This window comes from Vicugna pacos, chromosome 2, assembly GCF_048564905.1.
Source record: "Vicugna pacos chromosome 2, VicPac4, whole genome shotgun sequence".
NCBI classification, from domain to species: Eukaryota; Metazoa; Chordata; class Mammalia; order Artiodactyla; family Camelidae; genus Vicugna; species Vicugna pacos.
The window spans coordinates 55,531,721-55,557,120 of NC_132988.1; the positions used below are offsets into that span (position 1 = coordinate 55,531,721).

General features: G+C 35.9%; 1 protein-coding gene and 1 long non-coding RNA gene across 6 annotated transcripts in view; one reads left to right on the forward strand and one right to left on the reverse strand.

The window, feature by feature from the left end:
- Positions 1–21,768, reverse strand: part of SMARCAD1 (SNF2 related chromatin remodeling ATPase with DExD box 1) — a 72,418-nt gene extending 50,650 nt beyond the window's left edge. Inside the window, exons 1-3 of one of the 4 annotated variants that reach the window (XM_072940426.1) lie at positions 21,642–21,768; positions 20,793–21,032; positions 6,438–6,615 (exon numbers count right to left, since the gene is read on the reverse strand). In XM_072940426.1, coding sequence (XP_072796527.1) covers positions 6,438–6,615; positions 20,793–20,982 — 368 coding nt within the window. In that variant the 5' untranslated portion in view covers positions 20,983–21,032; positions 21,642–21,768. Of the gene's footprint in view, positions 1–6,437; positions 6,616–20,792; positions 21,033–21,307; positions 21,515–21,641 lie in introns of those variants that run through there. The other 3 variants (XM_072940413.1, XM_072940434.1, XM_072940421.1) reach the window with 3 other exon arrangements.
- The window catches only part of LOC140686422 (uncharacterized), a 190,781-nt gene continuing 186,984 nt past the window's right edge, over positions 21,604–25,400 (forward strand). Inside the window, exon 1 of one of the 2 annotated variants that reach the window (XR_012060242.1) lies at positions 21,604–21,902. This is a non-coding gene — a long non-coding RNA (uncharacterized lncRNA). Of the gene's footprint in view, positions 21,903–22,082; positions 22,124–25,400 lie in introns of those variants that run through there. The other variant, XR_012060243.1, reaches the window with a different exon arrangement.

Genomic DNA, 25,400 nt, shown 5'->3' on the forward strand with positions numbered 1-25,400 from the left:
TTGTCATGTTGCTCCACAGAAATTAATGAAGTGTACACTAAGACAAAGATAAAGGAATTTTCATAGCCTACCCAGGTGATCAAAATCAAAGTGTTAAAATCAGATGGTCCCATTTAGGATCAGAATGTCTACCAGGAACAAAACATTTCTTCAGTAGACAGTGAGCACTTAATTTTACATAAGGCTTCATCCTACAACAACTAACTTTAATCTCACTCCATTTCAGTTTATATGTTTACCCTATATAGAAGACATTTGGGGCCAAATTTACTCATCTATCTCCCAAACAAAAAAAATCTCATTTTGAAATTTTGGTTTTCTACCATAGTAAGCATTCTGAAGATCAGAAAGCAGAAATACAACAAACAGGTAGAAGTTATAAAGATCAGAGAAAGAAATACACTTAAGTGTATGCCTAGTGCCAGAGACCGCAGACTTTATTATGCAGCTAATTCTCTTTTCGGACAGCTCTCTTAGACACTTATCCAGGACCTGTATTTTAGTAACTTCTCTGTATCTGTTCATCTTAGTTCAGCTGTTACCTATTAGGGCACTGGTTATGCATAAGAATTCCCTGAAAACATTTAAAAACAGATTCTGCAGGACTAGGAATATGTATTTTTACCAAGTTTCTAGATTGACTTCTTGAACTTTGCTCTGAAAAACTGCTCTAAAGTAACAAGGTAAAATAAATCTCTTAACATTATGCCTGTCCTTCAATATTTGAAGACAATTACGTGTGTCTGTTTCCATTATACCCAGACTTCTCATTCCTAATGTGCCCAACTCTAAATTTTCACTCTACCTCACTACATGGATACTTCCTATCTGTTTTGTCTCTTAGTTCACCAAGAAAATGAAAGCATTCACGTTGGAATACTTTCTTAATTCCTGTACTGAATAAACATCTCAAAGGTCCTTATTTTCCTGATCATCACAACCTTATCCTAGTGATCAGATTGATCACAACTCTGTAGGACAAACTCAAGTGACTCTTGATGTAGTAGGTCTTCATGCTGACCAAGTATCTTAGCATGCCTTGGACTTAATGTCCAGTTACAGGAAATACAACGATAAAGGAATAGATTCAATACCATCATGAAGAGACAATCAGAAAAGTCTATTTTTTTAAAGAAAACATTTGATTTCTTTAAAAAGTTAAAATCCTAAAAAAAAGAGGAGGAGGGGAGTTGATTATTTTAAGATCAAAAGAAAGGGAAGAGTCTTAACATCCACTTGTAGTAGATGTTCCTTGTTTAGATCTTTGTTTGAACAATCAGCTACAAAACACATGAAATCTGAATATAAACTGGGAATTAGATGATGTAAAAATTTGTTCACTGATAACAGCATTCTTTTTTTGGAAGGGGGATATATAGCCAAGTATTAAGGGGAGAAATGTTGGGGACATCTACAATTTACTTTAAAATACTTCAGCTAATAACAGTAATCAATAAAACAATGAAAAACAGGGAAAACAATTATTAAATACAGGTGGCATATATATATGTTCATTATTTATTAATTATCTTGTATGACTGAAGCTTTAAAAATAAAAGAAAAAATTCCACAAGAACAAGAATTGACCACTATGTGTACTTTTATCCAGTCGCAGATCAATCAAGTTATCCCCTTCTGTCAAAGTCCCCTCTGTGTTAAGGGATTCTAGCCCTTTCTACTTCCTACAGGGCCCTGCTTAACTATCTATTATCTTCTCTTCCAATCTTTTCTCTCTCCTTAAACTCTTTCTCCTAAGCCTATCATGTGCTCAAGACTGCATTTCATTCAATGTGCCAGAGGTTCTAGGCACGGTGGACACAGCAATGAAATAAACAAATTCTCCTGTCAACTTCATAAATGTTGTTAAGAGTGACTTTCTATTTCCTCATTTCCTATGTAGTTCTTAATTTACTGTTTTATATCCTCTGCCCCACCACTTTGGTGAAACTGTTCTAAGGGCAATGATATCCTCTAAAACATCAAGTGTGATTTGAAAACAAAACAAAACAAATTTTTCATTGGTTATCTGCTCCTCTGTGGTTCTGTACATTGTCGCTCTTTGAAAATCTGGCCCCATCCGAAACTTCACTGCATAAAGGTTCTATTACTTCTGATTTTCTCTGTATCTCTTAGCTTGTCCTTAATCTCTGCAGAAGGCTTTCCTCCCTTTTTCACCTTCTTGAATTGTCAGTATTACCTAGGATTCTATCTTCAGACCCTTCTTGTTTATTAATGCTTCCTGAAAGATTTCATCAACTGTCAGTTTCTATTATCTGTATTAGTGGTCCTCGAGTCAGGGGGCAGGGCACAGGCGGATTCCATCTCCAGAGAACATTTGGCAATGTCTGGAGACATTTTTGATTGTCTTGACTAGGGAAATGCAACCTAGCATTTAGCTGGTAGAGGACAGGGGGTTCGATAAACATCCTACAACGTAAAGAACAGTCCCTCACAACAAAGAGCTACCTGGTCCAAAATGTCAATAGTGTCAAGGTAAGAAACCGTGATAACCAAAAAGACTCATGCATGGGTACTGATTGTAACTACGGAACATTCATATAATACAGTACTATGGAGTTGTTAAAAAGAATTAAGTATTTTTATGAGCTGACATGATTTCTAGAATATATTTATATACTGCTAACAAAACAAAGAATAACTGTGTGTAGATATATTTGTATCTATTCATACACAGCACAAGTTATATAGCACTATCTTTTGTATAAAAAGCAAGAGAAAAAAAGATATATGAAAGAAAAAGTATGAATAGAAACAAAACAAACTGGTTAATTCTGAGATGGGGTGAGGGACGGGGCTGGAAGGAAAAGGGATAGGAAGTTAACACTTCTCTAAGCACATTCTACGCAGAGTTTTGATTTTTGGGACCATGTTAATATTTTAAATATTTAAAAGTAAAATTTAAAAAAGGGACAAGGGAAAAACTCTAAAAGGAATACAAACAGAAATTAATGAACTGATCTTTAAAAGAAAAATTTAAATAAATAATCCAAACACTTTAACCATATACCCTCAAATCTTGAACTCTTAGGGGGCTTAATGGTCAAGTGGTATGGTTACAACAATTCTGAAACTATTTTATGTATACTGGATGATTGAACAAATTAGCAAATATACTGAAACTGGTGGAAGCAGAGCTGTCACTGTCAGAGAAGGAAATCTGGATAGGCAAGGAAGAGCCCTGTAGCAGTAGATTATAATTAAATATATCATCATAAACTCCTGATTTTAAAAAACAACAACAAAAAATTCTCCCCGTCTCATACATCTTAGCCCATTTTGCTGAAATGGCAATGACATAATCCCCTGCTTCACCCAATAGCAAAGAAAGAACACACCTAGTCCTCAGATTTCCAAATACTATTTCCTTTAAAAGGAACAGTGATACTTGGAGAATGGCAAATTCTAATTTCAGGCCTTGAGTAGGGGAAGTACTAGTCTGGAACATCTTGTGCCAGAAAGGAAAGGGTCAAAAAATGACAGGAACCTCTCCAAACCAGAGTCTGCTGAAAGGGGTCCTCATCTGCCAAAACTGAGCAATTTGAACATCAAAATGAGTAACAGTAGTAATAGATTATAACCTATTGAGCAGAAAAGTACCTACAATTCCATTTTTTTATTTACTGTACTAACTAAATATATGAATAAATGAATAAAGGGAAAAGGGAAAACCATCTATAGTAGAACATCAAATAATAAAAGTATAAATTCTAGAACGCCAGTTAGAATATCACATTTCACTACTACTATTGTAATAACTGACGCACGCAAGAATCATCAATAGACGCCACAACTACTGAAGGGCAGTCTGCTGAGGAGGAGGATCGTTACCTGTCTTAAAAGTGACAGATGACTTGATCATTACAAAGGGGAAAATGGTTAACTTTACAGAAGAAACCCGGCAGGTTTCTGAGTGGATAAAGTTCACTTCACTAATTATCAGCGTGCCTCCTAACATGACACGCTGAAGAAGACACAAAATCACTGTTGTAGCTCATGCCACTTAATCTAAATTTAATCAAGAAGAAAAATCCGGGATGTAGAAATAGAGACATCCTAAAAAGAAAAATGGCCTGTTAGCTTCAAAGGCCAATATCATGAGAATCAAGAAGACTGAGAAACTTTCAGATTGAACAAGATTAAATACACATGACAAACTAAATCCAACATATTGCTGGGGAAAATTTTAGATAAAGTACTATTCAAAATATGGTCCATGAAATGAAACTGCTTAGTTATCTGTCCATGGTAAGATAAGAAATTTAAAACCAGAAGGAAAAACAACTACATTACTAAAGCACATTGCTTAGTTCAGCTGATTTTTCCCCCATTATAAGATTTCTTGGTCAAGAAATGAGTACATTGATTTATATTATAGGGCACAGTTGTAATTGACAAACCACTACTCTGAGTAGCGCTACTATCAAGAACATTATTGGGAAAACTGATAAAATTTAAATATGGACTATGTATTAGCAGTATAGTACCAAAGTTAATTGGTATTTCTGAATTTGAAATGCTACTTTAGTTATGTAAGAGAATGATCTTATTCTTAGGAGATAAATATGAAATTATGAGAGGGAAAGGTTTCAGTAATAATTCTAATCATTATTTTATGAAGGTGATAAATGTGGGGAAATGTTAACAATGGGTGAAACTTTTTAAAAGGACTGTGGACTTGCAACTTTTCTGTAAGTCGAAAAGTTTTTCAAAATAAAAAGTAAAAATTGGAGTGCTAATGTATCAATTTTTCTCAGGATTTACTGCACAGGATCTTCACTAATTTTTTATTTCAGAGTGAAGTTCAGGATAAAGGCATGTACATCGGGGCCTTGTACAAAAAGTTCATTTTAAGAACTCATCTTAGCAGTGGACAGTTGATCTCTTGCACCTTTCTGCAACACTTATTCACTAAGCTTCTGATGACTTTTGACTTTTCTCTTATCTCAGTGACTGCTTCTTCTTAGAACCTTCTACAGGTTTCTTCCCACCTTCCTGTTCTTAGAATCCATAGTTCCCCTGGCTTAAGCCCTTAAACTAAGAGATCTTCTCTTTTCCAGCTATACTCGTATCTCTTAGTGATTTCATCTAATCATGTACATTTAAATATCAAATCTATATCCTGACAATTCCTGAATTTAGATATGGAACCTAGACCTCTCTCCAGAACCCACATATCACAAATCCAGTTGCCTACCTGACATGTCTACTTAGATGTCTAAGAGTCTTCTCAATCACAGAATGTCCAAGACTGAACTGCCAATCTTTCCTTCAAAAGGTGCTCCCCCACCATACCCAAGAGAGTATTCTTTATCCCAGTTAGTGTTAACTCCATCCTTTCAGTTGTCCAAGCCAAATATCTTAGGGTCATCCTTGATTCCTTTCTCTCCTATTCCATTTGAAATCTATCAATAAATCTCTGTTCTATCTTCGGAGCATATCCAGAACCTAACCCACTTCTTATCACTCCCACAGGCTAACTAGCATGGTCTAAGCTTCCATCATTTTTGCCGTTGGTTATCACAACAGCATTCATACTTCTAACTACTACTCTCCTACAGCCTCAAAGACTTTTAAATATGCAAGTCAGATTATTTCACTCCTCTCTCAATATGCTCCATTAGCTTCCCATCTCATTCAGAATAAAAACCAAACAGCCTATGGGCTTAACATGAACATGATTAAGCCCTTTCTCTATCCCACTCTTCATCTTATGACCTCAGGTCCTTCACTTTGTATTATTACTCCCCTACTTTCCTCAAAAATAACAGGCATATCACTTCAGGGTCATTAAACAGGCAATTTATATTCCCAACGCCCCTCCCACTATATCCATATGGTTCCCTTTCTTAGCTCCTTCACGTCTTTGCTCAAATATCATCTTCTCAATGGAGCCTTTCCAACTGTAGTCTTTAGGAACATGCCCTTAACCCTGACCCCAAACTCTGTATTTCCCTTCCCTTTTGCCCATATTTAACATATTGTATTTTTTATTTATTTACTGTCTACCTAAGTATAATACAAGCTCTGTGCTAACTCACAAAATGTGTCCCAAAAATGTTAAAATGATTTGACTCTAGGATTCAAGAACAAAACATAAAGCAGTTAGAAACAATCAAAGGTACTTGTTAAAATAACTTCCCTATCTATGGAGAACTAAAAAATTAAATCTCTGCTCTCACTAAACTTTTTCTTGAAAATCAGTTATCCAGAATCACACACACACACACACACACTCACACATACATACACACACATGTACCTCTCTTTATCTCTAAATTAGGAAAAAATGAGCAAGCTGCACTCAGGAAAAGGCAAAAAAAAAAGGGGGGGAGTCATCAACATTTTTCAGTTTGAGTAACTTTTTCTCAAAACAAATCTTATACACATAAATAGAATGAATCTATTAAGTTGCTTACACTATAATCACTGTGTCTTTGTTGAATTTCTTCTCTTGAACGGTACTGGAGCAATTAGGGGAAACAATATCTTCGCTATCAGAAGACAAATCAATATACTGTATTCCTCTTTGATTCTTGAAATATGATATACTTGGTTTTCTTTCATTTTCTGGAGTTTCTGGAACACTAGAATCTTCTGCAAAAGAGAAAAAAGAGAAAGGTATTTTGAGGACTTGAAAATAAAACAGATTTGTTTTTGATAATTATAGTCATGTGCTAAAAATCTTTAGCTTCATTCACTGTTTCCATCCTAAAACCAAAAATTCCTCCCAGTTTTTAAAGAACAAATTAACAGTCAACCAGCGCTGGCATTAAGTGATTTCCCATTTCACAGGTTACTTACCAGTAAGACCTTAGTAGACACTGCAAAACAGAGGTTTGTATTTAACATTTTAACCCTTTTCTCTTTGTGCTTTTGTTTCCTAGTACCCAGTTCTTGCCTAAGAGAACATGGAGACACTAGAGCCCAAAAGACTTGAATTTCTACCCCATCTCTTAGTTAAGTTAGTGAATCTCTTAAGTCTCAGTGTCTTCATCTGTAAAATAGAGATAGTAATAATTACAAGACTAATGTGCACATAAAATCAGATGATATATATTAAGCACTTAGTTCAGTAACTGGCACGTAGCCAGTACCCAACAAACATTAGCTCTTATGCAAATATAGGAATTATGGGCAAAATTATGTCCCCTCCAAAATGTTGAAATTTCAACCTCCAGTACCTCAAAATGTAATGTATTTAGAGACAAGTCCTTCATAGAGGTGACTAAACTAAAATGAGGCCATTAAGTTAGTGACCTAATCCAATGTAACCGATGTCCTTATAAGAGAGAGACACCAAGGAAGTGTGTGCATGAAGGAAAGGTGATGTGAGTTTAGAGTGGAAGGTGGCCACCTGCAAACCAAACAGAAAGGCCGTAAAAGAAACTAAACCTGCCAACACCTTGATCTTGGACTTCTAGACTCCAGATATGGGAGAAAATAAATGTCTGCAATTTAAGCCACCCAGTCTGTGGTATTTTGTTATGGCAACCCTAACAAACTAATAAAGTTGGCATCATCTGTCTATCCAAAACAGATGAGTATAGTATTCCACCATGGTTTTCTCTCTCCAAGGGCTGAGTTTCAAAATTATTCTCCCTTATACATTCGAGGAGAAGAGATCAGATTTAAGGAATTCATATTAAAGTAAAAGTATTCAGTGCCTTGTTTAGTGAATACAGTTGTCCCTCAGTATCCCTGAGGTTTGTGGCGATTGGTTCCAGGGCCTCCCTGCTTCCCCCCCACACACCAGAACTGGTGGATGCTCAAGTCCCTTATATAAAATGGCATCTATTTGCATATAACCTATGCACACAGCTAGATTACTTATAACACCTAGTATCAGTGTAAATTCTAGGTAACTAGTTGTAAATACAAATATGAAAGCTGTAATAAATATGAAATACGAAAGTTGTAATAAACAGTTGCAGTATGGCAAGTGCAAGTTTTGCTATTTGGAACTTTCTGGATTTTTTTCTTTTAATATTTTCCATAGTAGTTGGTTGAAACTGTAGATGAGGGAACCTATGGATAAGAGGACCAGTTGTATGTTTTAAAAAGCAATGACCACATGGATCTTTAATTCAAAGGTGCTGATTTAAAAAAACAATAGCTATCATTAACTGTTGTTCAGTATCAAGTCCCTAAGTGAAACACATATTCAATCCTTACAATGACTCTGAGGGCACATTATATCATAATTTTATAGATAAACTAAGGTTTACAGAAAGCAACTTGTCCAAAGTCACAGGAGAAAGTAGCAGATCTAAAATCCAAGACCAAAAGTCTAAATACTGACACCCTAAAACTCTTGGCCTCCCCCTATTAACTGTCATGAAATGACAGCAATCATTATTATAAGGCTCTTGAGCCATATTTGTAAGTAACATTAACCAAGAACTACATAACCAATTGCCTGGAGGACATTAAAAATACATTTTTTAACTTCCTGCAATGAAGTCCTAGCAACAATACTGAAAAGCAAATCACAACATTATTCGAAAAGAACAATTTTATAAATGTTGAGTGTGCCGGGGGTAAAAAACTTTGCTTTGGAACCAAGCACAGCTATGTTAACTGCCATATGTATGAAGCCACTTACAAATTCTGATAATTATGCAAAGTAATAAAATTACAATCCAATTAGTGTAAAATAAGTAAGAAGGTACTATGGAATCTGCTTTTTTACCGTGTTCCTGATATACAACAAATCATACATAAAACTAAAAATTTAGATCTTAACTGTATCAAAAGTTTGACCTAAAGCTAATGTATATGACTTGAACAGTTTAACAACAGTGTCCTGGTTTCTTACACTTGAAAAGGGCTATTGTAAAATGATGTGGATTGTCCACTTTTCTTTAAAAAGCTTTTTCATTCAAAATGAAGAATAATTTTTTCAAAATTAGTCATTCAAATGTCTTATGCCTGTGGGGGCTCTAAAAATCCATTAGTGAGTATAAGGAGAACTAGAGTTTCTTGAACTTGATTATATATTCACCTTTTCTTTTGATTTTTCTCCCCTTATGATATACAGATTATAGTACAAAATATATGGTGAAGACATACCAATTTTTAAAACTCATGCTTAATATGCTTCATTAACAAGACAGTAAAAAATAAAGGAAAAGTTGTGCTTACTCTCCTACATGTACTCAATTACTTAGAACTTTTACTGAATATGTAATGTATACCATCAAGATATATACATTAACATGTATACCACACTGAACCAAGTGGTATCCCCATAGCCTGACTGGTAAGTGATTAAAAGAGGAGGTGGTTTGATAACATGGGGGAATGAGGGAAGGTTACAATATAACAACATTCCTCAAACTCAGGACCTCCTTTACTCTTAAAAAATGAGGGCCCTGAAGAGTTCTGCTTATGTAGATTTTGTCTATGATATTTATATTAGAAGACAGAAACTAAAAAAAAGTTTAAATATTTATTTATTAAACAAAGTCTTTACATGTTAACATACTTTATGAAAACTATATCCCCTCCTTCCCCAACCCCCTAAATTCAGTGAGAAGAGTTGCATTGTTTTACATCTGTGAAAATCTCTAGTTTAATAGAAGACAGCTAGATTCTCATGTCTGTGCAATTAACCTGTTTGCAGTATATTGCTTTTGTTTTGTAGTATATTGTTTAGGTTTATGAGGAAAATCATGCCTGATCATAGTTATACAGTTGGGGGAGGGAGAAATATTTTCATAGCCTTTTTACATTGCTGTTGTTGTTCTGTGACACTAAATCCATATTTGACAGATGGTAGTTTTTCTAAAGGTTGCTGCAATGTGGAATCTGAAACAACATTAATAAACTTTCGCATTGTTTCATTGAAACCCACTGGTCTATCTCGTACTTTAATAGGTCTTTAACCCATGCATTATTTTTTTAGTATGTGTGCACTGGTCTTTTGGAAAATACTGGTTCATTCAATGATTAATGCAGATCTTCTAAATGTTGACAAGTCATGATATTTTATTTTAAAAATTATTTTCATTAATCTCACCACTGGTTCTAAATATCTAGAGATTGTCAAACTCACAGCTGTGGATATATTTTCTAAAACTTTTTCTTTGAAACTGGAATTTTATCACTTGCAATAAATGCTGTCAGTTGTCTTCCTTGATATCAGTTCGTTTTTGAGAAAATATCTGCTAAACACTTAAATCTGCATAAATGTAGTTTGCTGGTCATTCATTCTTTCAAGTAAAAATGGTGTTCTGTAAAAGAATGACAAGCTCAGATCACCATTCAAAGCAACTCCTCAAATGCTTTCTCTTGAGACAACTACTGTACTCTGGTACACAGCAGAGGGTAGTTCACATTTTGTTTCAAAAGATATTAAGTGAAGTCAGACAGAGAAAGACAAATACCATATGGTATCAATTATAGGTGTAATTTTAAAAAATGACACAAATGAATTTATTTACAAAATAGAAACAGACTCACAGATACAGAAAGCAAACTTATGGTTATCAAAGGGAAAAGATGGGGAGAGATAAATCAGGAGTTTGAGATTTACAGATACTAGCTACTATATATGAGGTAGGTAAACAAGGTCCTACTGTACAGCACCGGGAATATGAAAAAGAATACATATGCATAACTGAACACTATGCTGTGTACCTGAAACTGATACAACACTGTAAAAAAAAAAAACCAAGTAATGTCTTAACATTATTATGAAATAGTTTTGATCCTAGGGACCTCTAAGGTTCACAGATCACACTTTAAAGACTAACAGAATACAGTAAGAGCTTGTTTATATAAAATATCAACTTTCCAATATAGTCAATAATCTAGAATTAGAATAGTGCTGAAATGCTTAGATTTATTTATTTGAACTATTTTTGGAAGTAAACAACAAAAAATAGTAAGAGTCAATAGCCAAAAAGATATTCCTGATGCAATGATGCTTTCTGATTCAAAGCAAACACTTTTAAGCAGCAGCACAAAGGAGAAAGAAGAAAGCAAAAAAGCAAAATATTAAAATAAAGGGAAGAATGGTGAAAAGCAGAAACAATTATAAAAACACTGGCTACTGTTAATTCTGACATTTGCTGAATGCCTTATCTTTTTAAGGTACTGTACCAGGAGACAGAGGATATTAAAGAAAGAAAGAAAAAAAAAAAGGCAAATTATAGTTCTACTTGCCCTAAAGAAACTAACAATAGGAGCTAAATAGCCATGTACATAAGTAGCTAAATGAGTCATAATTTGTGCCATGAGAGAGGAATAAACAAATACGAAAGAAAGAAACATGAGGGGAAACAGCTGGTCTTTCCATATAAAAACAGTAAAAAAAATCCTATGTTTTAGAGGCAGATGATTATCTCATTACCAAAGGCAATGGGAACCTACATTATTAGCCTATGTGAGAAGATCACAAGTTTCCACACAGTCATTCCAAATGAAATTCCCCAATAGTAGCATGTATGAAAAGATGAATCTTATATCCCAAATTTTCCAGTATGCTTTTACCCAGTCTCAATCTAAGTCTACCATGAAACAAAAGAAGCATTTAAAGCTGCCACTGAGTCTACCTTTCCAAGTGGTCCAAGATCGAGGACCACTCAAAAAACAAACAAAATCACTACTAGGAGACCATGATTTCATACAGAAATAGTCTCAATCAATTTGATAATCCACAAATAAAGGTGATCTCCCAAAGAAGAATGAAAACACATAAATCTTCATACCTGTTCTGCAGACTTATGTAAGTGTGCCCTTTTTGATATTCTAATTGTATATTGCTCTACATGGTTCAATTCTCAAACATGGCAACTGACTTTCAAGGCAGTTCCTTTGAATACCTAGTAAAACACATCATATATTGCCCCTTTGAATGGTTTACTGCCGAAACTATAGATTATAAAATCTGGACAGTCTTAATTTGAACGTCACAATAGATAGGGAAATACCTTTAAAATCTTAGATAAATCGAAGTATCTCTGAGAAAAGCTCTAGAAAAAAGATGAAGAATGCACTGAATACAAAACTTAAGAGTAGTTTCTAACACATTATTCTAAGATAAAATAAAATGAAACATTTCAGGTTTAATCCTGAAATCAAAAGGAAAATGCAAAAAATGGAAAGGAAAAGAAAGTCATGCTATTAATAATGCACAAAGCCAAAGTGTTAAGCCTGAAAGTTACTTTTTAATAACAGAATTTATATCTACAATAAAAAGGTAACTGACATGTGCAAATGCATTCTAATTATGAAATGCATAAACACTGCAGGATATATAGAGTGAAGTCAACAGAGACAAATATGAGGCTTTAACTCTCTTGTCTACTTAACAGAAAAGAGAACAGAAAAATGATTAATATATAGAAAGGTGCTCTTCAAACATTTGTGACTGGAACTCACTGTAAGAGACACATTAGACTTATGACCCTAAGCACAGACTGCTAGATAGATATATATATAACTGGAAAAAAGGTCTAAGAGGGTTTACTGTGACACTTTGATAATCTTTTATTTATTCTATTACAATTTAAAAAAGGTTATATGCATGTAGTCAGGATCCAAGAAATTGACTTATGATGCATTTGTTATCCACTTTGAAAAAAATGGTATAAATAATAACTCATTATTATTTGACATATAATTAAATCTATACTTAGACTGTGTCTTTTTTTCAAGTACTCTTAGAACTTTTACAAAAATTGCGTAGTAGGACAAAAAGAAAATTTCAGTAAATAAATAAAAAGAAGAAATTCTACAGACCACATTCCCTGGTCACCAAAAGTGAAATTAGAAGTAAATGTTAATAAAAACATCAAAGAAAAATTTCAGTCACTTGGAAATTAAAAAAAAAAAAAGAAAAACCAAAGAAATGACTTCTTTAAACTTTCAGGTTAAAGAAGAAGAAAAAAACAAAACATTAAAATCTACAATAAAGGTACATCTTGTTTATTGTGCTTTGCAGATACTGTGCTTTTCACACACTGAAGGTTGGTGGCAACCCCGTGTTCAGCAAGTCTACCGACACCACTTTTCCAACAGCATCTGCTCACTTCATGTCTTTGTGTCACATTTTGGTAGTAATGCTTACAATGTTTCAAACTTTTCCATTATTGTGATATTTCTTACGGTGATCAGTGATCTTTGATGTTACTACTGTCATTGTTTTACGGTGCCACCAACAGCACCCATGTAAGACGGCAAACTTTATTGATAAATGTTACGTGTGTTCTGACTACTCGACGGACTGCTAGCTAGTTCCCCCTCCCCCTCTCTTCCGGCCTCCCTACTCCCTAAAACATAACAATAAATTAGGCTAATTAATTACCTTCAATGGCTCCTAAGTATTCAAGTGAAAGGAAGAGTTGTACATCCCTCACTTTAAATCAAAAGCTGGAAATGATTAAGGTTAGTGAGAAGGCACACCTAAAGCCAACAAGGCTGAAAGCCAGGCCTCTCGCACCAGTTGGCCAAGTCACGAATGCAAAGGAAAAGTTCTTGAAGGAAACTGAAAGTTCTACTCCAGTGAACACGCGAATAAGAAACAAAACAACCTTACTGAAAATATGGAGAAAGTTTTTCTGGTTTGGATAAAAGATCAAACAAGGCATAGCATTCCCTTAAGCCAAAGCCTAATCCAGAGCAAGGCCCTAACTCTCTTCAATTCTATGAAGGCTCAGAGAGGTGAGGACGCTATAGAAGAAAAGTGTGAAACTAGCAGAAGTTGGCTCATGAGGTTGAAGGAAAGAAGGCATCTTCATAATGTAAAAGTGTAAGTTGAAGCAGCAAATACTGATGTAGAAGCTCTAAGACCCAGCTAAGGTCATTAATGAAAGTGGCTATACTAAACAAGAGATTTTGAATGTAGACCAAACAGCCTTCTATTGGAAGAAGGTATCATTTAGGACTCCCACAACGAGAGAGGAGAAGTCAATCCCTGGCTTCAAAGGACAGGCTGACTCTCCTGTCAGGGGCTAATGCAGCTGGTGACTTTAAGCTGAAACTAATGCTCATTTACCATTCTAAAAATCCTAGGGCCCTTAAGAATTATGCTAAATCTACTCTGCTTATGCTCTGTAAGTGGAACAAAGCCTGATTGACAGCACATCTGTTTATAACATCACTTACTGAATATTTAAAACCCACTGTTGAGACCTACTGCTCAGGAAAAGATTCCTTTCAAGATATTCTCAATGACAATGCACCTGGTCACTCAAGAGCTCTGATACAGATATACAATGAGATTAATGTTGTTTTCATGGCTGCTAACACAACATCCATTCTGCAGCCCATGGATCAAGGAACATTTCCAACCTTCAAGTCCTATCACTTAAGATATACTTTTCATAAGGCTATAGCTGTCATCAATAGTGATTCCCCTGATGGATCTGGGTAAAGTCTACTGAAAATCTTCTGAAAGGATTCACCCATTCTGGATGCCCTTAAGAACATTCATGATTCATAAGAGGTCAACATATCAACATTAAGAGGAGTTTGGAAAAAGCTGACTCCAACCATCATGGATGACTATGAGGGGTTCCAGATTTCAGTGGAAGAATGAACTGCAGATGTGGTGGAAACAGCAGACAACTAGAATTAGGAGTAGAGCCTGAAGATGTGACTGAATTGTTGCAATCTCATGATAAACTAACTAATGAGGAGCTGTTTCTTATGGATGAGCAAAGAAAGGAGATCCCTGACATGATATTTACTCCTGAAGACAGTGTGAAGCCTGCCGAAATAACAGAGGATTTAGCATACTATATAAAACTTAGTTGATAAAGCAGTGACAGGGTTTGAGAGGATAACTCCAATTCTGAAAGAAGTTCTGCTGTGAGTAAAATGTTATCAAATAGTATTACATTTAGAGAGAAATTTTTTGAGAAAGGAAGAGTCAACTGATGTAGCAAACTTCACTGTTTTCGTATTTTAAGAAATTGGCACAATCACCCCTACCCTCAACAACCACCACCCCAATCAGTAAGTAGCCATCAACATCAAGGCAAGACCCTCCACCAGTAAAGATTACAACTCACTGAAGGCTCAGAAGATGGTTAGCATTTTTAAGCAATAAAGTATTCTTTAAATTAATGTATGCATTTTTTTAGACATAATGCTATTGCACACTTAACAGACTATAGTGTAGTATAAACATAACTTTTACACACAGTGGGAAACCAAAAAATCCATGACTTGCTTTACTGCAATACTTGCTTTATTGCGGTGGTCTGAACCAAACCCGCAATATCTCTGAGGTATGTCTATAATGATGACATTTCGAAAATAAGAAAAAGGATCCATCAATAAATGGTTTTGGGATAAGTGACTAGTAAATGACAAATAATGAGCGAAGAAGGAAAATGGTATCACCCTTTCTTTAGTCTTTGTAACAAAATTAATTCTGTACTTTATATTACGACAACTGAGCACCAACCCTTTTACTAAGTACTAACACTAGCAGACATTAAGGAACCAGAATTTCTAATCAAAGGTACAGCAATGATTCACATTTTGGCCACCCACACTTAAAAAGGAATGAGTATCACCTGACAGTTACAGAATCATGACATTAAAATGATACATTCGGCTTCATCATTCAAAGGATTTTACCCATTTTGCTGTCTGCAAGGACTTCAAGGAACATCTAGACAAAGGATATGAAGTCCAAAAACGCTGACATCTTAATCAAGACCAAGATCATACAATCCGTATGTGGCAGAGCAGTGCTCTCTGGTAATCTTTTTGATAACTGGTATAATTAAAATTTTTTTCTCACTTATTAACAAGTTACTTTTGACATTACGAACACACTGAAATGGAAATGACTTTAGAAAACTCCATCTATTTTTATCAGAGAAATTCATCAAGCATATACTAAAACATTCCCCCATTCCAACTTCAAAATAATCTCTGAACCCATCTATTTTTATCTTTCACTCCTCCTCCCCTGGGTAAAATGTGCCTTTATTCCTTTTCAAAGTTAAACAATCCCATCCCCTTAATGTCTCTTTTCAAATACCTGCTCCCCTCACCCCATCCTTTTCCTCTCCACTAGTTTCTTCCCCTTGGCCAACAAATATGCTCAATTTTCAATATTCCTCAAACATCTTTTCTTGACATTGCTTCCCCGTCAAGCTGCTTCTCTCTTTCCTTTCGTGGAAGAGAAGTCTTCACCTTCTTAGCTTTCTACTGAAACTGCTAAAGGTCAACAGGAACTTCAATTTCCAAGGAAAGTGGTCTCTGATCAGTTCCCATCCAACTTGACTTCTCTGCAACATCTGATATTGTTCACACCAACCTGGAAACTCTCTCCTCTTTCTTTAGCTTCTGGGCATTATCATTCTCTGTCTATTTCAGTCATCCTTTATATCTTTCATTGGTTTCCCTTCCTTTGTTCATCATTAAATGTTGATGTTTCTTACTATATACCTTGCTTAGGACATTTTTTGATAACTTACTACAAGCATGACTCCAAAGTTGATTTTCCAGGTTCTCACCTAAGAAGCTCTTTGAGCTCCAGACTCCAATGCTCAACCCTCTAATAGACCTTGCTACGGAAATATGAGTGAAAACTCAAATTCAACGTGTTTTGGTATCTTCCTCCAAATCCTACTGCCTAATTAGGTTGACAGAGCCAATCACTCATATCCAAGGAAAGTTACCTTCAAATCCTCCACCTTTAACTGATCATCAAATACATATCATATACAATCATATAAAACTTCCTTAAACTGCTTCCTCTGCCATCCCTAATGTCATTTCCCTACATTTAGGCTTCAATTATTGCAACAGCTTCATTAATGTTTTTCCCATACTAAAATGCTCCATATCATGTACCAAATAAAATCCATCCTCCCTGGCATAGCATACAAAGAAAGGGGCCTTACAACCCAGCAGTTTTTGTTTCTAAATCTTTCCAGCTTCATCTAAACTGCCCTACACCTCCTCTTCCATAGATAACCTCACCTATTCCACACACATACCACACTCCATGGCAACATATATTTTCATCCCTTATTCACTGAATAAGCAATGATTCACTGTTTAGGGTCCACTCAAAGTCACCCTCTCTATGACTTTTCCTGATCCTCTGCAGGAAGAAGGGATAACTGAATCATTGTGAATTAGACTGTGGTCTTATACTGTTTAGTATCTTCCCTTATTATGAGTTATCTCATTGTGCTACTTTAACTATATATATATATTTATATGTCTTTTCCTCTTGGTGCTCCTTGAGGATCAGGCTTAGCTCAATTTTTTTTCTTTATGCATAAAACACAGTAGGTTCTCTTCTCTCAAACTCATTTGCCATTGCTTTATTCCCTCTAAACCTGCTATGCTCCAAGAAAAATAAAAGAAGAAAAGACAAATAAAGTGTAAGTAATAACTACTGATAACTCTAGGCATTGAGAGAGTAGAATAAACCTAGGCAGGAGAGGTGCCCACAGGTTATATGTATGCCCTCAGATCCAAAGGTGGGATTCAGGAAGCCTGCCTTGTATCAAAAGTAGTTTCAAGTATCCATGGCTAAACAATGACTGACAGCTATGTAACCATTTCAAGATCATAAAGTAGAGGAGGGACATTAAAAAAAAAATGTACAAAGTACTAATATCACCTAATTATCATCCAATACTCCTCTTTCAACAGGTATTTCCTGAGGACCTACTATACAACAGTCACTGTTTTGAGCAATGGGGAAGGTCAGGTGAACAAGGTCTCTGTTCTCATATATCTTACATTCTAATAAGGGAGACACAAATATATAATGTAATGTTAGATGGTGACAAGATACTATACAAAAAAATATAGTAGAGTAAAAGGGAGGGAGTTGCTACTTCGGAGACACTGGTCAAGAAATGGCCTTCTACAAAAGATAACACTTCACTAAACCCTAATGAAACAAAGCCTAGTCATATGCAGATATCAACAGAAAGCGTCTTAGAGGCATAAGGAAGAGCAAATGAGAAGAAGGAAAAGACTGAATGATGTTTGACATATTCAAGGAACACTGTGTTTGCAGCACAGTAACTAAAGGAGAGTGGCAGGAAATGAAATCTTGTATTAGGCAAAAAACAGAATTAGCAGGAAAAGAGTGATTATAGGTAACTTTAACTATATACAATTTGTCCTATAAACTGACTTAGACCCTAAAACTACTGTAAATAAACAAATATTGCATCATCCCAAATAATAACAAAATAAGTTACCAGTTGATGATAAAGAAAGTAAGGTCAGGGGAAGAGGGTATAGCTCAGTGGTAGAGTGCATGCCTAGCATGAATGAATCCTGGGTTCAATCCCCAACATCTACATTAAATAAATAAGTAATCAACCTAATTACCTCCCTCCCACAACAAAAACATAAACAAAATTTTAAAAAGGATCAGATTTCCTCTAAAAAAAAAAAAAAAGGTCAGTATTCATAGCCCACTGATGATTTCCCAATATATCTGGTCTAATCTTAATTCCAACTTCAGTGTCTTGTCCTCTCCCCAAGGTCCAGTGCTCAATTCAGCACCCCCTCTCCCCTATGCCAAGTTGCTTTTCGTCTAGTTAAATGGCATGCAGGACCTTTGATCTCATTTGAATTTTTAAAGGCATGCCCAATGTCTTACAGTGGGTACTTAATACCTATTCTGATGTACAAAGCTATCTTTTATTCCCCAATTACTTTAGCTAAAATTATTAGCATTCATTTTATCTCATTCGCAAGGATCTAGTTGTAAAATCTCTCCCTTTCTTATTTCGGAATCTCTCATGTCTCCTCCTTCTCTCTTTGTACTGCTATCATTAAGTGTGGATTATAAGTGGTTCCTAAATGATTTGTCTCCCATCAAACCCTACCCTGTAATAATGTATAGTACTCATGACTGTTAGACTGACTGTTTTTACAAAACAAGTTTCTTTCATCACTTTACCCTTTTAGTCTTTAATGGACCCCAAGTACCTACATTGTAAAGTCTAAACTTTGCCTTAATTTTTAAGAGTCTCAAAAATCCACAGTATCAATTACAATAATCTTTTCTGAAAACAAAGCTCTCTACTCCTAGTAGGATGAATCCTCACCACTCCCAGAACAAACTTGATTTTCCTATTTCCCAAGTGTCCTCAAAACTGACCATGTGATTCCTAAAGGTAATCTCAGTTTCTAAGAGGAATTAATGTATGAAAAGTCCCAATAAACAGAAAAGGAGTGAAGTCTCCCCAGACAGGAAAAAAAATGTAAAGCAGAAGAAACACTTTCTGATTAGAAAAGGCAATTAAGAATTCCACATTACTAATAGTGACAAATAACTAAGACATTTCATTGATTTCCAGTTTATGAAGTGCTTTTATTTTAAAGATTAAAAAATTGTGGATCTCAGATAATCTTAAAGTCTTGTCCAACATCCCATTTAACTAAAATGAAGCAGAGGCTTATAAAGACTCAAAATTCCATGCCTATACCCTGACCTTTCCTGCCCTCCCTAACTACGTAGGAAACAGATTAAAATATTTACTGTTAAAACCTTAAAGTACCCGGATGTCTAGACATTAACTACAGCACATTATGCAAATCAAATATCTGTTGAAAGAGTGCATACAGGGATGCCACTCCAGTGCTTAAATCCTTCAGTGGTTTGAAATCAGGTTGAGTTCAAAAGTCGTCAGATAAGCAAAGCCTTTCAAAATTTGACTAATTACCACTTAATCCAGCCTACCAAATGGTTCCACCATGTTCCAATTGCACCAAAGTATTTTAAAATGTTATTCTAGGTAACTTGCAGGAACTCTGCCCTCACTTGTTACATTTAAGTAGAAGAATAGCAAACAAAATGGAGATATTAAGAGAGAAGATATATATTACCAATTTAGTCAGGGTCACAGTATTTTAAAAGCTGCTTATGAAATACTGAGTTTTGCATTAAAAAATGGTATTACTGAAATAAACATTAAAATAAAGCTTCTAATATCCCTTTCACTCTTCACAAGAAATTGTATAATGTAAAACTTTTAGTTTATGCTCAGGAATTAGACTGTTTGGATTTGAACTCTGGTTCTATCAACTTCTAACAACTTAATCTCCATGGGTCTCATTTCTGCAAAATGTAGATAATAATATCTTGGAAGGACTGCTATGTAAATTAAGTGAGAGAATGTGAAGCGCTCAGCACTATGCCTAAAACACAGTAATAGTTCAAATATATTCTAATTGTTGACTGTCCAAAAAACATAGATTAAAATGGGAATGATGATTTTTGGCCTGGCAAATTCTATTTTCCCTGACAATTTGCTGAGGAGGTTAAAAATGGTTGATTCACCATGAAGAATACCGATTATTCGTTTGCACTTTAAAGATCTCCAGGAAGTCAGGTGACTGGAAAAATCTGAATGTGATCTGCTCTTCATTTGTTCGTAGAGGTTGACTTCAGGTACTTTGCATAAAGTCTACCTCACAGAAGATGATCAATATTTTTTGGAGGAATACTGGAATGAATGAAAACGTCTGGCAGCAACAGACTCAAAGTCTATCACAGGACTGAATCACCTAGCTTTTTCCAGTAGCAACCATTCTGACCTAAATTCTGATTTTAGTTTCCATCATTGGGCCAGATTCTAAGAACTCATATAAAAGTGAAACAACTATGGATGGATCCTAAGTTCGAGGTACATGGTGCCTATCGCAGTCCCAAAGCTACATTTAAAAGGGCATAGTGAAGGACAATGCATCAGTACACACAGCATCAAGAACAAAATTTAGAATCTCTCCCTCTTGATGCTACATCAATTTGGAACATTGTAACTCACCTGTTTTTTCAGTTATATCTGAATCAGGGGTGCCTGCCCTGCTAACTTCCCCTTCAGCATTCTCCTCTTCAGCACTAAGAGAAATTGGTGAAGAAGGGCCAGGCTGGGAGGGTTGAGGGGTTGCTTCAGGCGCTTCCTCAATCTTACTTCTTTTCTCAAAGCGAAAACGGTCCAGGTTGAAAAGATTCATATTGGTAGAAACCACAACCTCGTGGGGTTGAGAGCTTTAACTGAACTAATCTGCAGGGAGAAAATAAAGAGAAAAAGAGGCCATGAAAACAACGTAAAATACAAAGCCACAGCAGTTCATTCCCAAGGCAATTAAGAGCCCGCAAACATGCCAGTGGCTCGGGATGGCTATTATGGCTGCGCCTCATTGTTAGGCCACAACAAACAGAAGGTGGACAGGGTTATCTTTTCAAAATTTTCCATTGCTCTTTTTACTCCCCTTCGTCCCCCCTCCCTGCCCCTCCTTCCTCGAACCACACGCTGACCCTCGTGCAACCTCCTCTTACCCCAGCACGCGCAGGCACGTTCCCCACGCTAACCCCCCGGCGGGCCGCGCGCCCGCCCACAGTGAGAGGCTCCCTGCACTACGATGCTCCCTGCCTCGGGAAAGGACGTGCCAGGGCCCGTGCCTCGACACTGCAGGGACACAAAGGGGCCAAAGGAGGGGAGCGGCGGCGGCTGTGCTGGCGGGCACCCGCCCGGAAGTTGACGCGGCGCGATCCCAGCTGAGAGGAAGCTGATAGGATCAAGAAAACACGGGGAAGGTTCAGAGGGAAGAGCGTGTGGCGGCATCTCTTTTAATGCTCTCTCGCTTTCTGTTATTCTTCTCTCAGTACTTACGGTCTTGCAGCCTCGGTGCGATGTAACAAAGGTTGGGAAAAAAAAAATAATTCTTGGCGTGGAGCGACGGTAGCCGGGCCGGGCCCTTCTAAAACAGCACGGAGAAGCCCTATGAGCGCGTAGTGATGACGCAACACGCAGCCTAGGCTTTTCGCTTCCCCAGCGACGTGAGAGTGGAAAAAGTCTAGGCGCGCGCTGTTGTCATGGTAACCCGTACCCGCCTCTCTGTCTTGGAAGCGCGCTTGTGGCCTGTTTCTCCAGGTTAGGCACAAAGTTGTTAAATAGAACAATGGTAAATAGCACAGTGACGATAAGTAGCATAATAAGAATATTTAATATAATATTTTGTATATTATAATCTGTAATATTTACATAATGTGTAGACAGTGTAACAACATCGTTCTGAATGTTTTATGTGTCTTGTCAACCCTGTTTTTACAAAAGAAGGAAACCGAAGCCTGCAGATGTTAAGTAGTTAACTGGTAAGGAAGAAAAAAACCCCGGGTATGTTGAATTTCAAAGCATCTGAACTGCTTTCCCACTGTTGGCTGGGTTGCGCCTAGAGTAGAATGACAATTCACATATCTTGATAAAACTGTCACCTTAAGAATATTTACTCTCTGTTTAACGACTAAACAGGCAATTTTCTGAGTTGTAATTTGATCATATGGTTGACATTTCTCTTAGAGAAGAATTACTATTAATCATTATTCTGCCAAATACATTTTGGTCATGGTAAACTTAAATTGGCATTCTGTTTTATAAATCAGTGTTTTGAATTGTATGACAGGAGTTCACAGTTTTTTCAAATGTGGGCACATTTATAAAATTAAGTATCTGGGCCCATAAAATTCAGAATCAAAGGCTACACAATTGGGATTTCCATTGTACCTATTTTTGTTATCCTATGGAATGCCCTAGATTTATGCATGCATGTTAAATGATGTGATCAAAGGATGCATCAGCTTATAAACAGTTAATTATTTTTGGTTATGAGAAATATTTGCTTCAAGATCTAAACATTATAAATACAACTAACAGAATGTAAAAGTAAAATATATTCTATCATCCTATTTTGAAAGTGACCTGGGAAGCCAGATTGAGTTTAGAATTCCTATATGTCAGACAGAATGTGGGTGATTCAAAGAACATTGGTTGGCACATGTATCCTGCCTCCCCTATGTCAATTCCTCCCTCTTAGTTTGATACCATTAGGCACTTTGTGATCATGCAAATGGATATCCAGCTCAAATGACCAAGTCTGACCCTACCTAGAATTGGCATAGTTTTAAAAAAGAAGTATGCTCTCTTAAATATGAATTTTAGATAAACAATGAACACTTTTTAGTATAATTATGTCCCATGCAATATTTGGAATTATTCATACTAAACAATTATGTGTTGTTTGTCTGAAATTCAAATTTAACAAGGTGTCCTGTATTATATTTGGTAAATCTACTCCCACCCCACTGCTTCATCACCTGTTTGACCTAGGGGCCTTTTTGCTTCATATTGCATCTAAAGATACAGATGCTAGAAGCATTGTTGGCCCTCAATAGAAAAGACCTGGGGAAAAGTCACTGTTAGCCATCTTGGAGCAGTATGAGGAGAGAATTTTAGGGACCAGGTACTCAAAACCTTTTTCTAAACATCAAGGCACAGGTTCTGAGTGAATGTGTCTCTTTCACAGATTCCTTGCCCTTTGAGATTGGATATAGCTGGAAAAGAGCCAAGCCTTGTCTTATAGATGGCTGTCTTCTCCCTGCGACTTGACATAGTCTTCCATTTGTACTTGTCTGTGTCCAAATTTTCTTTCTTTCTTTTTTTAAAGAAGGATACATCCTATTGGATAAGGGCTTACTTAATGACTGTACTTTAACTTAATTACCTGTCTAAAGGCTCTGTCTCCAAGCACAGAGTCACATTCTGAGATACTGGGAATTAGAATTTCAACATATGAATTTTGGGGGAAACATAATGTTTGCCATAATAGGGGCAAGAGAATGGAAGTTTTCTCCTGCTTGGACCCTGAAATCTTCTAGAATGATAGCAGGAGTTGGGAGTGAAAATCAGTCCTCTGATTTTTCTTCCTTCTGACCCTAAATATTATCATTCTCCAAAGATCAATCCTTGATCCTCTGCTTGTTTCAACCTGCTCTTTCCCAGAGTGTACTGATTATGGTGGTAACTAAATACGTTTGTCAAATTTTACTCAACTATAGACTTAAAAGGGATTAATCTTATTGTTTATAAATTATAACTCAGTAAACCTAACAATTTTTTTAAAAGTGACTATAAACAATTATTGATATGGGAGAAAAATTTGAAAACTACTTTCTCCCCTGTAGAAACTTATGAGGTTTGATACACACTGTATATATATATACATACATACATGTAGTGTGTATGTGCTTCCTATCTGTGTCCACTGGAAAGGCCTAGAAACTGATTAGCCCATACATATCCCTACCTCTAATACTGGTGATCTTGAAATATTACTTACCACTAAAGGAAACCAGGACTTTTTGGAAAAAGGACAGATTCTAGTCTGGGACAGGAAATGTAGAACGAGCCTGGAATGTCTACATATGCCAAAAAGCAAGGAAACTGTCAAAGATCACTAATATCATGTCAAAAAGATTCAGGAGTCAACTTGAAGAGGCTCCCACTACTGGCCAAAGATGGTGCAATTTGAACTTCATTAAGATTAAAAATTGCAGTTACTTAAAAGCCATTAAATATGTGTAAATCTATGAGTTTTTTCTGATAATTAAAAAAGAAACTAATTGTCTTTAGAGACTGAAAGGAGACAACTCATTATCATGAAAACTAGTAAGAGTGGGAAAAGAATCACGCTTTTAGCCTGCCTTTTTCTATATAGGGCTCTACTAGGTAATCAAATAATAGAGGAAGGAAAGCATCTCTTTTAAAGTATTCCAACTAGTAAATGAGAAATAAATGACAAAATTTGAATCACCGAATAAGCCTGGCTCAAATTTCTAACCTACAAAATCATAAGATATAACAAGATGGCTAACTATTAAATGTGGGGGTTAGTTTGTTATGTAGTAATAAATAACTGGACCATGTCCAAACATTTTCCTACATTTTTGTCTCAAGTGTACTGATTCTCTCAAAATTAAAATATTCCTTATTTTCTCTTCTTTAAATACTGAGACTTAGAAGCTATCTAGAAATCTTAGGCTAATTTCCTGTTCACCTCAAGTTTAGAGCAGTTGAGTCTAAACGTCAACATTTGATAGACTTTGTTTATATGTCGTCACATTTTTCTACCTTCTTTGCCAGAGAATTATTTCCCACAATAGTATGTAATTCTTCTTTTTCAGTAGTATAAATGTGATTAGAGGCACCTCGTCTTTTGAAATATACTTAGTCACATAAAGGCATTATCATTTCTAGTTTGTAGTATGGTGTTTTTTATGATTCAACATGGTAAATAAGATAAAGTTCCTAGAATATAGGCCATAAAATAAAATTTTGTCAGCAGGACTACTCAGATGTGGTGACTAAGATTTCAGAAATAAATGATTGTTTCAAGGGTCATTATGGGGATATAATTCACTTTTTAAATTAAAATATTCATGCGGGGCTGCTGTAATTTTAAGTGTCAGTTTGACTGGGCTGAGGATGCCCAGATAGCTGGTAAAACATTATTTCTGAGTGTGTCTGTGCGGGTCTGTCTGGAAGAAATTAGCATTGGAATTGGTAGACTGATAATGAAGATTGCACTCACCCATA